The sequence below is a fragment of the Desmodus rotundus genome, chromosome 10 (genome assembly GCF_022682495.2).
Source record: "Desmodus rotundus isolate HL8 chromosome 10, HLdesRot8A.1, whole genome shotgun sequence".
Classification (NCBI taxonomy): Eukaryota; Metazoa; Chordata; class Mammalia; order Chiroptera; family Phyllostomidae; genus Desmodus; species Desmodus rotundus.
Window position 1 is genome coordinate 15347061 of NC_071396.1, and position 18573 is coordinate 15365633.

Sequence of the window (18573 nt, forward strand, 5' to 3'; positions counted from 1 at the left end):
GCAAACTCTTCTGGGTGTTTAGGAGGGAATGGGGGCCCTATTTTAAGCACTTGTTGTGAATTAACTTGTTAACTGGTGTATGTTCCTGAATTCTACGCTGATGCAGGAAATGTCAAAGATGGTTCCAAGTGGCAAGTTACAGACTTTAGATTCAGCTCTAACCAGACAAGTACCTCCAGTGTCTACCTACCTGGGACTTTGTCCCATAGGGAATCGCAGACTTTTTTCCTGTGAGAGAGTGAATCATTCTTGCTCTCATGGGAACACCTTGAGCTACAACCTGAAATAAAACCAGAGATACCGATTTCAATTTCTACAGCGTGGCATTATGCAAGGAAAATAGATATGAATTTTAAAGTGTGCTTTGTAGGTATTTTCAAAATATTAAAAATAGCATAAAGAATCATGGAAGCACAGAATGATGGAAAGTTAATCAATGAAAACCATGTTCTTGCAAATTGTAGTTTTTGCTTTCTTTTGAAACTTCAGGTTTCAGAATTCACTTAAAGTTTATTGGGTCTAAATCTAACGTGAAACTTGAGGAAAGTGTTTCATTGTCAGAAAGGTTAAGTGATTTTCCCAGGATCACCCAAGGGAGCAGCACATGGGGAATAAAACCCAGGACTCCTGAATCCAGGGTGGTGTTTTCCTACACACGGACCTAAGAAAAGTGTAGAAATGCAAACGGAACTTATATTGACTAATGTTATCATTTTGAAGACCCCATTATCAGCAAAAGTCCTGTTGGGAAAAATACATGATCTCTGTTGACATTTTCCAGCTGCATGGTGGACAGGCGGAAGTTCAGTGATATGAGGCCATGTAAGAAATATCTACTACAGGCCCACGATCCTTATCCACAATCTTGGGGCCCATTGGTTTCAGAATTCAGAGGTTTTCAGATTTTCGAGAGGCAGTTTAGTGTATACGCAGCTATCACACAGCCAGCAGAGCCTGGGGCACCAGCTCATAAAGAAACAAAATATTTCTGCAGTAAAACATAGCAACACCAAATGAAAAAAATGAGTATGGCCATAAAAAGTCTTACATCGGGTCAAATTTTCTGCTGGCTGGATGACAAAAAGCTTTCTATTTTCAGAGCGTTTTGTGTCATAGAATTGTGGATAAGAGAGTATGGGTCTGTATAGCCAAAAGAATGGAGTTTGCCTGCCTCTTGTCATCCAAAGGCCATCCAGAGCTCACTTTTCTATAAGCAGAGGTCTACCTGTTGAGAGCTCACTTCCGAAGTAATGACCAGGTGGGGTTGCAACACCCCCTGCCCCAGGTCATGCATCAGGCTCTGGATCCCCAGGTGCTTCGAGTGTCAAATGTTCAGCCTCTTGCCAATTTAGACATTTGAACCTCTGTAGAATAAGTCCACATGAAGAGGTTCTTGGCATTTGATAGTCCTTTGCACCAGGATGAAATCTAGACCCTGCGTGACTGTTGGAAAACAGCAGGTGTTATCTTCTATAAGGAAAATGCATTAACAAGGTACCTGATCTTCTAGGCCAATGGCTTTCAAGGCTTGTCGTCCTCTGTAAGAAAGGGCCAAGTTAATGCTTCTTCCACGTGCAGATTTGGCCACTCGGATATCTAAGACATTGGAAGTAGACTCCATGTTACACACGTCTCTTTATATCCTAGGGCAGGATGAACAACTGGTTCAGTCAGAACCAGATTAAAAGGCCTTGCTAACTCCTTTAAAGAAAATACAGTCCTGGCTGGTGTGGTTCAGTGGTTGAGTGCCAGCCTGCAAATTAAAGGGTCGCTGGTTCAGTTCCCAGTCTAGGGCACATGCTTGGGCTGCAGGCCAGGTCCCCAGTAGGGGGTATGTGAGAGGGATGTTTCCCTCTCTCTCTCCCCCTTTCCCTCTCTAAAAACTAAAATAAATAAAATCTTTTAAAAAGAAAAGAAAATACCAATAATAGTACATTTGTGTTAAATTAATTGAGATAATTGAGGTTTAAAAAATTTGAACAGTTCTTTTTTAAAGAATATTTTTTTAAATCTAAAGAGAAAGAGGTCGGAGAATGAAAACCACATCTCACCATTTTTAGTATTGTCTTACCTTCTCTAGCTTCATATACATCAACTTGGAAATTCCTCTTTGCAAGGAAGCATGCATTTAATGATCCAACCTAGGATTCAAAGAGAATCTTTTCATATTTTTATCTGATTCCACCAGTATAAGGGATTTTTACTGGCAAAACGAAGCAGCGAGTAAGGCTTGGTTGTCACACCGATTTACTCAGTCACTACTAGAAAGCACCATTTGCAAAAATAACGGGACAATTCAAGATTAAATTTTATAATTTTAGAGATAGACTTTTTACTTTTTTATTGTGACATGTAACTTTTCCACAGAAAGATCATAAAACATGTATACAGTTGACAGAATACTTAGAAAGCAAACACACGTATAACCACCACTTTGGTCAAAAAGCAGAGCATTGCTATGCTCCTGAAGCTGCCCCCGCCGCCTCCCTAACACAATCCCCAACCTTTCACCAACAGGTAAACAGTGTGCTGACTTTTGTGATAACCCATCCTTGCTTCTTTATAGTGTTACCACTTAGGTATAAATCCCTAGGTTAATTTGGCTTGTTTTTGAGTCATATAATTAGAATCAAACTTGTATATATATTTTTTTGCATGTTGCTTCTTTAACACAGTAATATGCTTAGGAGATTCATCCATATGGTTGCATGTAAACTCCAGGTTATCCAAGTTCATTACTGTTTGATTCGTCGTTGTATGAAATCTCACAGATGGTCAGCCATTCTACTATTGAAGGGCACTTGAGTGTTTCCTGGTTGGGGGATATTATTAACAACGCTGCAGAGAATATTTTTGTGCATGAAGCCCATGTGCACATGTGTGTGATTTTTCTCTAGAGATGTATACTCAGAAATGGAATCCTTGTTCAAAGGTTTGTGTTTCTTCACCTTTATTATGCCACATGTTCCAACATTTTGCAATAATGTGTTTTCCAACCAGCAGCTTCTGGGAGTTCATCTTTGCCAGCACCTGGTGTTTTCAAACTTGTAAACATTGCAATTGGTAAGATGGGGAGGAGTATTTTAATTTGCATATGTCCGGTAACTAAAGAGGCTGAATACTTTTTCATATATTGATTGACTGTTCCGATCTCCTTGTTTATGAAGTGCCTGCAAAGTCTCTTGTCCATCTTCTGCTGGGTTGTCTGACTTTTGTTTTCTATTGATTCAAACAGTTACTTATAGGTCTGCGTACAGAGTCTTTGTGTTTGTCTGTTTGTTTTTTAAATTTTTATTGCTATTCAATTACAGTTGTATGCCTATTCTCCCCATCCCTCCACCACACCCCAGCCAGTCCCACCTCCCTCCCCCACCTCCACCCTCTCCCTTGATTTTGTCCATGTGTCCTTTATAGTAGTTCCTGTAAACCCCTCTCCCCACTGTCCCCTCCCCACTCCCCCCTGGCTATTGTTAGATTGATCTTAACTTCAATGTCTCTGGTTATATTTTGTTGGCTTTTTTCTTCTGTTGATTATGTTCCAGTTAAAGGTGAGATCATATGGTATTTGTCCCTCACCGTCTGGCTTATTTCACTTAGCCTAATGCTCTCCAGTTCCATCCATGCTGTTGCAAAGGGTTTAAGCTCCTTCTTTCTCTCTGCTGCATAGAATTCCATTGTGTAAATATACCATAGTTTTTGGATCCACTCATTTGCTGATGGGCACTTAGGTTGCTTCCAGTACTTGGCTATTGTAAATTGTGCTGCTATGAACATTGGGGTGCACAGGCTCTTTTGGATTGGTGTTTCAGGGTTCTTAGGGTATAATCCCAGCAGCGGAATTGCTGGGTCAAAGGGCAGTTCCATTTTTAGTTTTCTGAGGAAATTCCATACTGTTTTCCACAGTGGCCTCACCAGTCTGCATTCCCACCAACAGTGTACTAGGGTTCCCTTTTCTCCGCATCCTCTCCAACATTTGTTTGTGGATTTGTTTATGTTGGCTACTCTGACTGGTGTAAGATGGTACCTCATTGTGGTTTTAATTTGCATCTCTCTGATGGCTAGTGATGCTGAACATCTTTTCATATGTCTCTGGGCCCTCTGTATGTCTTCCTTGGAGAAGTGTCTGTTCAAGTCCTTTGCCCATTTTTTAATTGGGTTGGTTGTCTTCCTGGAGTGTTTTTTAAATGTTGCAAATATCTTCTTCTATTCTGTGGCTTGCTTTTTAAACTCTATAATATGTTTTAAAGATGTGAAGCTCTTTATTTCAGGTAGTCACATTTATCAATGGTTTACATTATTGTTAATGCATTTGGTATCTTTTAAGTCTTTCCCCACTTGGACATTATGAAGCATATTTTGTCTATTGTCTTCTCACAGCTTTATAGTGTTGCCTTCCTTAAAGCTGTATATAGGTTGCTGGGATTTATCTACTGCCTCAACACTAGCAACATAAATTGGGTGAGAACACACTATTCGATTACCACACCTGAATTTTCAGCAGCATTCCATCAGTGCTGTTAACCAGCCTCTCTTCTTGAAACACCAGCACTGTTTCTCATTTTCTGCTTTTTTTTCATGCACCTCTGGGCTTTCCCTCTTTTCCCCTTGCAAAGAAAGACAATCCGATGCTGGAGAACCTCAAACCTGCATCCTAGTCCATCTTCCACATCAATGGGAATGCAAAAACTCACATCTCCCACCCAGACCTCTTTTCTGAGCTCACACAAAACCGGTTGCAATGTATTGGTTTGAACAGGAGAGATTACCATCAAATCACCCTAAGGATGTAATTTAGAGCTTATCAACCATGATAAGCTCTTTGTATTCAGTTCCTAGTGCTGTCTTCACAAAGTACCACAAGCCAGCTGGCTTAAAGAGCAGATACTTGTTGTCTCACGGTTCTGGAGGCTGGAAGTCTGAAATCAAGGTGTTGGTGCGGTTGGTTCCTTCTGAGCGCTGGGAGGGCAGGATCTCTTCCGGGCCTCTCTCCTTGGCTTGTAGAAGGTCCTTTTCTCCTGCTGTCTCTTCACATGGTCTTCCCTCTACACACCTATCAGTCAGGCCAGGAGCAGACACAGAAGGGCCCAAGGCTTCGTCTATTTAGTTCACACTTGTTTTTACCCCTCTGCTCCAAGGTACCTTAGTATCTAAGCACTTATGTACTCTTTTAAAAACTATTCCTATGGTTCAGTTCTTGCATCTCCTCTTGCCATTCAGTGATATTGCAACCACCTAACTTTCTTCATATTATTCAATTTCTATAGACTGGTGATGGCAATTAAAAAAAAACACACCACATAAGTCAATCCTTATTTAAACCATGAAGTACATGAAAAAATTTTAAATTTAATTGTTTTCAAAGCAATTCCCTTATTTAATATTTTGGAAGGCCAACCAAGACATTCATTATCAAGATGATGGTAATTCCAGTTTTGTGTAACTGAGATTTAAATAAAACTAAAAGAAAAAAAAATATTGGTAGATGTGACAGAATTTCAGCTAAAAGGATTAGTCATGTGGCTAAAAGCATACATTTAGACTCTAATTCATTTCCCCTTCTCACTTTCTGTAAAGGGTGCTTAATCAGGAATAACTGTCAGTAACTTCTTGTTGTTACACGGGCAAAAAAAACCCCCAAACTACTAAAACTACTATGAAGATATAAATGGAAAGGAAAATGTGCGTAGGCCACTCGGAGCCCACCACAAACTCTCACAGAATGCACAGCTGGTTCTGAGAAGAAACAGGGAAGAGAGTGTAGAGAGAATTGGAGACACTGGGTGGGGCGGGACTCCTGGGAGCAGTGAGAGCGTTCAGGTGCCAGTTCTTGGAAGTAAGCCGTGACAAAGAAAGGTCAGTTCTCTTCAGGACGCGAGCAGTTCTGAAAAGTCTCTCAATGTGTTTGGAAGCACCAAAAGTCCAGAATAGTAAACTCTTTTGATCATAAAATAATTTGTAAAATCAAAGGTTTTTTTTTTTTAACAAGTGGTCTAGCCTTTTGGTGAGTAAGCAGAGCTCTGAGGAGATTCCTTGGTTACAAAATTGTGGATTTGCCCCATTTTCTGTTCTTCTCCTTTTCCATTTTCTTCTTCTGTCTCCTCTTACTTCCTTCTTTACAGGCCATGTCTTTTGGCCCCACCCTGCCCATGATATTGATGCCTAGGGTACCAATGAAAAACATTATAACAATGATTAGACACATTTCCTCGGTGTTCGGCTGCCATGGTTTTATATAATGTTAGGATTCACGAATGTCTGCTGGTTCCCAGGAGACCTCTCCCGCTATGATTGTTAATAAACGCTGACCCTAACAGGAAGGGCATCAAGATGATTAAAATTTTATGCATCTTATGCCTCTTTATTGTAATGTGCTTGAAATTAGTCTGATAATGTAATGTTCAAAATGTGTCAACTTGTCAACTACTTTTGACTTAATAAAGCATATAGAACTCTTCCTAAGATTTCATCTGAGTTTGTCACCAAATGACTTTTAAAAAGCCTGTTTATACCTCCTACTCACAGGATTAGAATTCAGTCTCAAAAATTTGACCTTTGCCCCTGGCTGACACAGCTCCAGATTGAGCACCGGCCTGCGCATCAAGCATTTGTTCTTTGGACACATCAGTGGACGGAGAACTAGATTGTTAACTGCACTTACAATGACATAAGCGCATGAAGGTATCTTCATCCTTAGCAACTGTGCCATCTGCTAGAATTGTACATGTTACACCAAACATTGTTTTACTATTTAATTCTTATCCTGGACTCTGACGTGTTGCATCTGGATTTTGTCCCTAAGCCTAAGTAGCCTTGATTCTTTCCTCCTTTGGTGCTGATAAGGGGAATGTCCCACACACTTGGTGCGGGGGCGTTAGGAACCCGGGCTGAGGACTTTTTCTCTATCCTGCATCTCTCTCTGAATTCTGACCTCTGACCTCCCTGCCTGGGTGCCTTATAGACATCTCCGTCTCCCATGTCTCACATGCAACTCATTCCCATCCTTCAGCCTTCAAAAGCTTCTCCTTTCATGTTCCATGTCATAGAGAATGGCAGCTTGCCCACTAGTTCACCCAACCGGGATACCTTGGAGAATATTACCAGCCCTCCCTACCCACCAATACACATTTCACTAGGCAACAGGTGCTATTGGTCGTTCCTCCTGAGTCTTTCTCAGCAGAGATCTCCTGCCCATTCCCTCCTTTCACGGGGCCCTCATTACACTCTACCAGGACTACTGTAGCGGTTTTCCAATATCCCTCCTGTCCCTGTCCCTCCGTCTCTACCTGTTCAGGCCAAACTCCTCACTAGGTATCATCTAAAATGGAAATTGGAGGAGGCATTTTCTGTGTTAAATCCTTTATTTGCTCTCAGAAGTCTTCAGAAAGGTCTCAGATTTTCAAAGGACAGAAAGGATTCTTACACATGACCCCAGTCTCTCTCTCTCTGGCTCATTTCTTGCTATTCCCATGCACTGTCTGTAAGAGGTGTGCATACCAAAATCAGTATATATTTCCTTAATATACCATGCATTTTTATATGTACATGCCTTTAAATATAATGTTCCCTTTGTCCAAACTATCATTTCCTGCCTTAGATTAAATATATCTGAAAAATGTCTAGCCTTCCTTCAAAATTGATATATTTAGTCCTTCCTCCCTTCCTCCCTCCCTCCCTCCCTCCCTTCCTTTCTTCCTTCCTTCCTTCCTTCCTTCCTTCATTCCGTCCTTCCTTCCTTTATTCCTCCCACCTCCCTTTCTACCTCCCTCCCTTCATTTCTTTCTTATGCAGGTGTTTATCTTTTAATTTCTTTCATTAATGTCCTCTAGTTTTCAATATACAGGTCTTTCACCCTCTTGGTTAAATTTTTCCTTACATTTTATTCTTTTACATGCAATTTTAAATGGGATTGTTCTCTTAATTTCTTTTTCTGATTGTTTGCTATTAGTGTATAGAAATGCAAAAGATTTTTTGTATTGATTTTTGTATCCTACAACTTTACTGAATTTGTTTATTAGTTCTAACAGTTTTTTTGATGGAGTCTGTAGGGTTTTTATATATAATTTCATCTGTAAATAGTGACTTTTATTTCTTCCAGTGCAATTTTCACACCTCTTTCCTCCAAAAGACTTATTTGCCTTTTCTTCTGCAATTCTATGAATGTATATATGTATATATGCACTTTAACATCTCTCAAAATGAATTGAATTATTTACTTACATCGCTTCTGATTTCCTCATCAGGCTGTACGTGCCCAGAGAGTAACATTGTTTGTATGACCAGCATTTTATCAGTCCATTTCTGGTACAAACCACAGTACCTGATACTTAGTAAGAACTCAGCACTTTTTAATAAAGACTTAAAAATACAGATAAAGAAAAAGGAAAAAGTAATCACCCACAATCTTATAACCAGAGAGAACCAGTGTTAACATTTTCTATGTATATAAAACACATAATATTTCTCTTTTAAGTTGTTTTTTAATTGATCTGGGAGAGAGAGAGAGCTAGAGAGAGAGAGAGATTGAATTGTTGTTCCACTTATTCACACATTCATTGGTTACTTCTTGTATGTGCCCCGACCAGGGATCGAACCCACAATCTTGGTGCACCAGGACAACACTCTAACCAACGGAGCTACTCAGCCAGGACCACCTGATGTTTCTTTTAAAAGGGTAATAAGCTGTATGTTTTATAATTTCTTTTAAAAAATGAATAGTATATTGTGAATATATTTCCATGTCAGAAAATATTTTATTTTTTTAAAATAAGTATTTTATTGTTCAATCAGAAAATACTTTAAATCAAAATATTTAATAGTTGCACTATATTTCATTGTATTCAGTGGCCGCTTATTTGGAGATTCGGGTTTTTTAATTTTTTAGAATTATAAACAATTGTATGTGGCACACGTGTTTCTTCTGATAAAATCACCGTAATGAAATGGTCCTCCAAAGGGCAAGTTTCAGTGAAAGGGGTCAAACCCACAGAAACTCCAAAGATCCACACCCTCTGTCTGCCCCACTGGCTCTTGGGCCTTAGTAGCAAGGACACAGGAGAGAAGAGAGAAGGGAGGAAAAGAGAGTCTGAAATGACTTGGGGAGAGGACTTTGATAACTTTGAATGCAGGAGATGGAGTTCAGCTGCAAAGCACACGAAAGAGATCGGAAAGGAATGGGGCAAGACTATTCTTAGAAGGTTTTGAAGATATTCCATGTTTTTTTTAAGAGAACACGTTAGCTATCCTAATTGCTTGTGATGTCTTTTTGGCTAAAGGACAATTGTTTCTCTAAATGCAACGCCATCCTGAGGCTGACTTCAAGGGAGAAGTAACTGCTGCTGCTCTCTGCAATTCCCTCGTATTTTTAAGATCACATACATGTATCTTAAATATATACCATATTTTTCGGACTATAAGACACACTTTTCCCCCCCAAATTTGGGAGGAAATGGAGGTGCATCTTATAGTCCGAATGCAGCTTACCTGGCTCGCTTGGGTGGAGGCAGCGGTGGAGCGGGGTCACAGGAGGCAGGAGCAGGACCACATTTTTTGCTTCAAAATTTTTTTTCCTATTTTCCTCCTCTAAAACCTAGGTGTGTCTTATGGTCTAGTGCGTCATATAGTCCAAAAAATGTGGTGTGTATATATGTATATGTATATATATGTATATATATATATTCACATTATCTTACAGAAAAAGTACCAATTTAGATTACCATCAACACTGTGTGAACATATATACAAATAGGTGGATGGATGAATATGTATGAACAGATGGACAAACCGTCTGGGAGTATTTTGGGACAAATAAAAAGAAAAGAAAAACACGTGCTTTGCAGGGAGCTAACAAAGCTTTGAGCTGTCTAAAGTAATTGCATCTATTCCAGTACTGCTCACTAGGCAGTAAAGAAGTAAACTCCGAGATGACCCTAGACTACAAAACATTTAACAGTCTGTACGTGTCTAGGACTTACCTTAGAGGAAATTAAAATTCTGGTGACGCCTAATTCCTGCTTTTACAAAGACTAGATTTAAAACAAAGCTGGAGATCTGTGAGTAAGAAAGTGTGAAGGAAAACAGTGAGATTTTAGAGTTCAAAGAGTTAGTGACCTAGTTTTAGTCCGAATGAGGAAACTGAAACCCAGAGAAAGTAAGATTTCCTGGGCTTCTAGCTGATGGCAGGCCCCCCTGTGCTCGGTCCCTCACTGTCTGATGCAGTTTCTGTCCCATAAGCTGGGTAAAGAGTGAGTGGTGGAATGGGAAGACCCTAAGGAGACGGGGCAGGGGCACCAGCTAGGGCTGATTGGCCATCAGGACTATGTGAAGTGTCTATATTCAAGACAGAATCTAACATCTACAGCTGTGAGACACACAGACTCTCAACGTCACGGTCAAGCTGCCTCAAAAGCAATTTTATCAGCGGAGGCCACTCACTTGACTGGAATCCCAGGGGCAGTGCACAGTGATCCATAATCCATCACAAAATGCAAGAGTTGCCCCACCCGATGTCCCCTTTAGATACCTTTGAATGGAGAATTGTGCTGGGCCAACTATAGGAAGAATGACTCACAAAACACTATAGTGGGGTTGCTTGTCAGCAGAGTAGACAGGAGAAATCCTGTGACAATACCCTAAAATACGCCTTCAGAGTGTGTGCCGGAACAGTGGGCGGACCGGCAACAGTAGGCGACAGCTGACTAGGAGTGTTCAACAGAGCTTTTAGCAAAAGTTCTAAGCTTCCATTAAAAAATGAGGGCTCCAGTGGCTGAAGCTGTCTCTGGAAGAGCTCTCTTTGGCTCTGATCATGCCATCACACCTGTAAATGCTGGATATAGTCGTCAGGGGCAGTGTTTCTCAATACCGAGGACCTGAGTAGGGACCGAGTGTAAGGAAAGATGTTCGGGCCACAGAGCGTCGCTTCTCTGACTTCTCTGGCTTGTCTCTTTGTAAAGGAAAGAGACATGTCAGTTCAACACAGAGGGAGACAGCTTGAAGGGCAGGCCTTTTCCCCTAGGCTGACGGGTTAGATTTGGAAAGCTACACCAACTCCTTACAGCCGGAAAAGTAGAGATGGCTTTTCAAATCCTTTGTAAAGTTAGGTCCTTCTAAAGACTGCATTCCTTACACCAGCATTCTGAGGGACAGCACTGTCTTCCTTCCAATCCCCATAGCTTCTAAGAACGTGATTCCCCACTTCGCTTGGGAAGCAAATTCACGCACACAGAATATTTTAGTGTGTTTGATTACACAAGGCATCGGGGTAGCCTTTCTGAAAGCAAAGGCAGCGGGACCCAAAGATGAGACGATTGTTAGGCTCATGAAGTTAAAAACCTTCTGTGGGGAACAAACCGGTCTGCCCTGTCTTCTTATAATTTTCCCAGTCCTCCTCCACTTAACAGGCTGTGAGACATCTTTAAAAAACACAGCTCACTTTCCCACCTAAAGCCTTCCGATGGCTTTCCACTGTGCCTGGAATAAAATCCAGTCATCTTGCCTCACCCTCTGAGGTGGAGGAGACATGGCTCTCCCAGTCTCTGCAGCCTCATTTGTTCTGCCCTTCTGTCTGCTCCTCAAATGTGTCCAGCAGTTTATCACTTCACGGCTTCTCTTCTTGCTGTTCCCTCTGCCTGAAGTGACCTTTCTGTAGCCCTTCATAGGGTGGCTTCTTTCTCCTTATTCAGGTCGCTTGTCATCTGTCCCTTCCTCAGAGGAGGCTGTCCCTGAGCACACGCTAACCTGATACTCTTTAAAATCCTCTACAGCAGCACCCTCTTTGCCTTTCTTTCCTAGCCCTCTCATCGAAATTATTTCACCATTGAACCACCAGCATCTACAACAATGTTAGCACATAACAGGCGCTCAGTAAGGGGCTGCCTAATACATGAATTCTCATTTTAGGCAAAATCTTGTTAGGAAAGAATTGGACTGAAGCCCGGTAGGAAAACATGGCAACGTATGTCACACGCATTCACCAACACGGCATGGGATGGCATTTCTTAGCATTTTGAAACTTAGAACCAGAAATGTTAGAGGAACTGTCATAGTACTTTGGGGAAAAAATAAGGAAGGCAGAACCGAAGACAAAATTAGCATACACTATGTAAACATGGTGGTATTAAATACACTAATCCATATACTGCCTAGAACAGTGTCTGGCCCGTACTGAGACTTCACTGCATGTTTGTTGAATAAATAAATTGATACATTCAATTTTCTGGTTTTTTTTTCCAAAAATGCTAAATCAAAATGATGAGGGAAAACAGACACCTTTGTGTTTAATGGAAATCAAATACCTTCCCTGGAAGAGAGCAAGTTAAAACTGACATATTTTAAATACATCTATTTAAACATGAGAAACGTTTTCCGAGGAAAACGAACAATTTGTACAAGTGAGTCACAATAATCATCAAGGGTAACGACAGTTATATAATGCCACCAACAGGAATAATATCCAAATAGATGCTTACCAAGCCACCCCCAATGACAGCGACTTTTTTCCTTTGAATGTCAGATGAACCCATGACAGCCGAAGCGTCTTCCATAACCCCTGTAGCTGCCGTCACGGAGGAAACCCTAGCTCCTACACACAGGTCTGCCCCAGCCTTTATACTGGGGAAGCCCAGCCAGCCACGGTGTTTGGGCTAATTCCTCTTGAGCTAGGAAGTAATGTTTAACCCCTTATCAGCCCAAAGAACAATCAGCTCTGCTTCAAGAGAAGAAAGGAAGTTCATCACATTAACCATGGTTTGAAAACTCCAGCCAAGTGGAGACGCTCTCTATCTTATGTGTAGACACCACATCTTTGAAGCACGGTCTTAGGGTTTTTCTTCTTCTTTTTCTACTGTATGTATCTTCTTACTTTCTTACTTTCATTTTCATTCATCACTAACCATGAATGAAATTTCCCTTGTGTGGTGTCCCGAAGCATTTTAAGCTGCCTTTTGGGAGTGAGGTGGCATGACTTCATAAATGAATTATTAATTATTTTTGGTATGAATACCCATCAGGAATTTCACCAAAAGGGTTGTCATAAATTGTCTTTATCAGAGTCATCAGGAAAAATATTTTGCCTACTCTTAGTATCCTCCCAGGAAGATTTTGAATTGTGCAAACTGATCATATTTCCTTCCCACACCCCAGCCCCCAACAGCTTTGGATACTAGAAACTTTAGACTCTTATTTCTGCATTGTCACTAGGGGAGAGGATTAATAATATGCTTCTTGTAAACCCCTTCCTGGCTTCATATTATCTCTCCATTTCTTTGTCTTCTTTCATCTTAGTTTAACTATATCTTATTATTTTTTTAAGATGATGTGGTTGGTGTTAAATAATTAAAAGATGACACTCCTTCACTTCCTAGTGAAAATTGGGAGAATTCAGACCGGCTTTTCCCTGATTAAGAGCTCCAGTTAAACATCATTCAATAGCGACCCCTTGTGGATAAGTATAGAGTTACTAGAAAACTTTTTTGCTGTTAGATATTTTATTTATTCATTCACATGATAAAACATTCAAAACAGAAAGAGTATATGATGAATGGTCATTCTTATAACCCTGTTCCTTGGCCGCCTTTTTTTTCTGCCCATAGCAGCTTCTGTTTGATGTTGGTTACCCTATTCTGCAACATCTCTCTCTGTCCTCCCTCCCTCCCTCCTTCCTTCCTTTGCATATAGTAGCAATTTTGACATACTTTCCACATCTTTTTTTTTCATTTTACAACACATAGCTCAATAATTTTTACTGTTAACATATGGAGAAGAGTCTCATTCATTTTTTAAAATTATGGTCTATAACACAAAAAAGTGAAGTACATAAAACACGAGTGTATAGTACAACTTAAAGCAAGCTCCTATGTGACCACGCGCCGGGCCCAAGAAAAGGACATTGTCAGGACCCCCAACATCTATACATATTCCTTGCAGTAATGGTCACCCCAGCTTTACATTTCCTTGCTTTTATTTATCATTTTACTGCCGTGCGTGCACCTGCAAAACAGCCCTGCCTCCACTTAAGCTTCACCCTAAGTGAATTCACGCTTTTTCTTTTTTTTTCAATTTGCTTTCTTCTCATTTTCGTGCTTCTTGAGATCCCTCTGGGTTGTTCTTGTAGTTGTAGTTCATTCATTTTCCTTTTCACGTGTTAATTGTCCATTCTGTTGATGTGCATTTGGGTGCTTCCAACTTTTAAAATATTATGAATAGTGTGGCTTCCACAGCCAACCACGCATATACACCGAAGTGCACATTACGTATGAGCATCCTCAGAGTTCATACGCGGTTAACACACATTTTTAACCTTCCTAATCCCACCAAATGTATGTTTTGAAGTGTTAGACTAAGTTTTAGTTGAGACAGGGAGTTTCCAGTTTCTGCAGGTCTGGGGAGTTGGTGCTGTACCTCATTTTCCTTTTCATTTTCAGCTTTGTTAACGACGTTGAGCACCTTTTCACCTGTTTATTCCCAACTTGCTTTTCGTCTTTCATACAAGTGCTTATTGTTTTTTGAATAGTCTCTCTCGTTTTATAAATGACATTGAATATGAGTTTTACTCTTTATATATGTTGCAAATATATTATTTTTTGTAAGACTTAAGTTTTATTTGTATATGTGTTGCCTATTTGCTTTCTTAGTGGTGATTTTTGATGAAAAGATATTCTTAATTTTAACATATTTGGATTTATCTGTTTTTCCTTTTATGGCAAGTGCTTTCATATCATATTTTATAATTTTTTATAATCGTGAGATATAGAGATATTATTCTGTGTTGTCTTCTAAAAGGTTTATCTTTTACTTTTTATTCTTAGGTCTCTAATCAACATGGAGTTAATTTTTATACACAGGAGCCCAAATTTTATTTCCGATTCCAAGCGAACACCCAATTTTCCCCCGTACTCCTGAACAAAAAGCCCTTGTTTCTCCCACGAGGGCCTTATGTTAGGCCCAGGCTCACACGTGTGTGGGTCTGGTTCTAGACTTCTGTTCTGTTTCATTTATTCTATACTTGCTTATTCCAGTGCCAAGTCCACAGCCCAATTACTGTGTCTTTAAAATGAGCTTCGACAGCCTGAGCAATTCCGCCTGCCCTGTGCTTCTTCATAATTTTCTTGACTATTGTTTTAGCGCTTTGCATTCCCATCTCAGTTTTAGAATCACTTTGTGAATTGCACCAAGAAAAAATATAAATGATAAGGCTCTGTTGAGATTTTTTAGTGGGATTGCTTTGAAGTTATGAATATTTCTAGAAAGAATAACATATTTAGAATGTTGAGTTTTTCAATCCTTAAAAATGTTTTCTCTCTCTATTTGTTTAGATCTTCCCCAAGTTATCTCAAAGTTTTATATATGCCCCTTTTAGATTTATTTCTAGTTTATTATTATTTCATACTATTGTAAATGATATCTTTAATTTCATTTTCTGCTGTTGATAGTATATAGAAATACAATTTATTTTTGTTTGTTAAGTTTATATCCAGTAACACTGCAGAACTCTCTTGCTAATTCTAATAATCTTTAGATTCTTCTGTTTCTTTTTACTATAATGATAACGATAGCTTTTTTCCTTTCTTTCCTACTGATTAAATGGTTGTCTTACTGTGATGGCTGGTAAATCCAGTGCAGTGTAGAAGAGAAATGTATTCCAGTTCCAAGTAGATGGGATTCCTAGATATCCAATTGGTATTGATTTCTAGAAAAGTTTCATTGTAGTCAGGGAATACACTCTGTATGTGTAAAAAAATCTGTAGTGCAATTGGTGTTTATTTCCTCAGAGTTTCTCTCCATATGGAACAAACCACATTTAAAATTGCTATGTTACTTGCAAAATAAAGCTTTTATTATTATGAAGCAACCTCTTTATCTCAAGGAGTGATTTTTGCCTTGAAGTTTAATTGTCTGATATCAATATTACCTGTCGATATTTAGATAGCATTTACATTTTGTATCTTTTTCAACCATTTGATTTCAACTGTCTTGTATGCTTAGATTTTAAATGTGGCCTTTTGAAACGTTCAGTTGAATAGTTTAAAAATGCAAGGGGAGCATCCTTTACAGTGTTACAGGGGACATTGAATATTTCCACCTCTCTCTACACATGTTTATACATTTAACAAACCAGCATTAATAGCAGAGACTAATGGACACAATATTTGCTCTGTTGTTTTCGTCATTCTTATTCTTTTGACATTAACAGACCATTGCCTCACTCTGTTCAGTGAACTCAGCTTGCTCAATATGTTTATTCACCTCACTCGGCCCTTTGCTCAGTGCCTGAATATTCTCCTCCTACCTTTTCTCTTGGTGTTTAGGTCTCGGGTTACATACACCATCCTTAGTTTGATGACTCTGTTGAAAAGACATAATTATCCCATCATTCTCTAAATATATTCCTGTTTATTTTTTACCTCATTTGCCATCATATGAAATTTACTCTTATGAAACCTGGTTTATTTATTTACTTATATGATTAACAAATAAATATTAGTGGAAGTGAAGGGGAGAAAAGTAGATGGACTCAAGATATAATTTTGAGGTAGAACATCCAGGATTTGTTGGTAAATTGGGTGTAGTGTATGCACATTTTGGGGAATAGGGGCAGAACTCAAGAATCAAAGGCCTCCGTGTTTCTAGCTTGAGTAACTGATGGTACCACACGCTGTATATTAATTAATGGTATGGAGGTGGTAATTGGGTCTTATCCTTTGGGCATATTAAGTTTGAGATGTGAGTATTGAGATAGATAATTTACATATAAAGTATCCAGTTGGATATATAAATTTGAAACACGGAGAAGTTAGGGCTGGAAAAATAAGTCTGGAGTCATCAGTACATCAGCATAAAAATGTTATAAAAAGCTATGAATGAATAACTCATCTGGTGAGAGAAAATTGACCTAGAAAATGGATAGAGGATGAGAAAGAGAATAGCATGTATATTTCAATATTATTTACACGAAATTTTACAAATATACAAAACAACTGTATATACTTTATGGGAATACACATGAATAAAATGATACAAAATAAACATATTATAATAGTTTCCTGGGGGTCTGAAAGGAGAACAGGTGTAGGGGATGAATAGAAAAGGAAGTAAATATTTAAATGGAATAAGAATGGATCTTTTACTCTGTAATGTGCCACATGGCATAACGTTAGGATTCTGGTTAACTCAAACCTGACGTTCACTAAAAAGCTTGTTTTTGGTTTAAAGAAGAATAAGAAAAGATGATCTAGGACTGAGCCCTGGGCACTTCCTCATTCACAAGTGAAGAGCTGGAGAAGAAAACTGCCAAGGAGTGGCCAATAAAAAGGGGGAGAGAGAGCCCAGACTGCAAAGATCAAGACGGAGATTTTGCCAAGGGGAAGAAGTGTCAGTCCCATCAGTGTGGCCAAAAATGTAGAGAACCGGCTATTGGATTTGCATCTTGGAGGTCATTGGTGAATTTGATGAGCAGTATCAGTGGAGTCATGTGACAGATTGCAGCAAGTTCAAGGAGAGTGAGGTTAAGGTGGTGAGCTAATATGTCATAGAAATGCAGAGGTAGTTGGAGGGGTACACAAAGTCATGGCAGTTGTTCGTTTGTTTGGTTTGGTTTAAACATGGGAGATAACACAGCAAAGCTACAGCATGACTTTAGGCAGTGGTCCAATAAGGAGAAGTAAATGGACGATGAGGGGAAAAGGGTAGACAATTATGGGGGCCATGTCCTTGAGAAGACATGGCATCCGGCATATTAGTAGAAGATTGGCTCTGTTTATTCTCTTTTGGGGGAATGGAGAGTTGGTCAGCTTTCCTGTTGCTGTTAATTTTGGTGCTTTTAAAAGTTTTTGTACACTGTATGTGTTTATGAGAGTCACAAAGTTCTATAAGACTTTCAACATAAACAGTAATTGCTCTCTCTCCTTCTCTGCCATTTGTCCCTGAGCAGAACCATCATTTCCAACTGCACGGTGTACATGTGCAAAATCTCCAATTACCGTGCCAATATGAGTGCTTCTTGTTTTATTTTAGTTTGTGGGTTTAAGTCATGACTTCTCACTACTGACAGTGAGGGTTCATGCCTTCTTATCTCTATATTCTTTTAATATAATCGCATCATAATTTCAGTTAGAACTAAATTTCATATTTGATTTAGTATAACTATGGCCAAATTTAATGATACTTTTTCCCTTTCTTGCAAAATACAACTTTTTTAAAAAAAAGCTTATATTCATTTATTTCTAGAGAGAGGGAAAGGGAGGGAGAAAGAGAAGGAGAGAAACATCAATGTGTGGTTCGCTCTCACGCGCCTCCTACTAGCGACCTGGCCCGAAACCCAGGCATGTGCCCTGACTTGGACTTGAACCAACAACCCTTTGGTTCACAGGCTAGCACTCAATCAACTGAGACACACCAGCTAGGGCCAAAATACAACTATTTTTATTTCTCAATCTAATAATTGTCTTTTTATTACTGAATTATCTAAATGTCATAAATTGAGTCCCAAACTCTCCCCCAATTATCTAAATATCTTATTTAATACAACTTCCTCTAAGAAATCCCCTAATAATCTCCCAGGCCTGGGAGTATCCTAAATTA

The 18573-nt window shown here is 39.3% G+C and overlaps 1 protein-coding gene across 1 annotated transcript in view; it reads right to left on the bottom strand.

Annotated features, from left to right (window-relative positions):
- Nucleotides 1–12619, bottom strand: part of KMO (kynurenine 3-monooxygenase) — a 39459-nt gene extending 26840 nt beyond the window's left edge. The window contains 4 exon segments of the mRNA XM_024575972.3: nucleotides 191–280; nucleotides 1499–1596; nucleotides 2072–2141; nucleotides 12465–12619. Of these exon segments, the coding sequence (XP_024431740.2) occupies nucleotides 191–280; nucleotides 1499–1596; nucleotides 2072–2141; nucleotides 12465–12539 (333 nt within the window). The 5' untranslated portion in view covers nucleotides 12540–12619.
- Between the last annotated feature and the right edge of the window lie 5954 nt (nucleotides 12620–18573).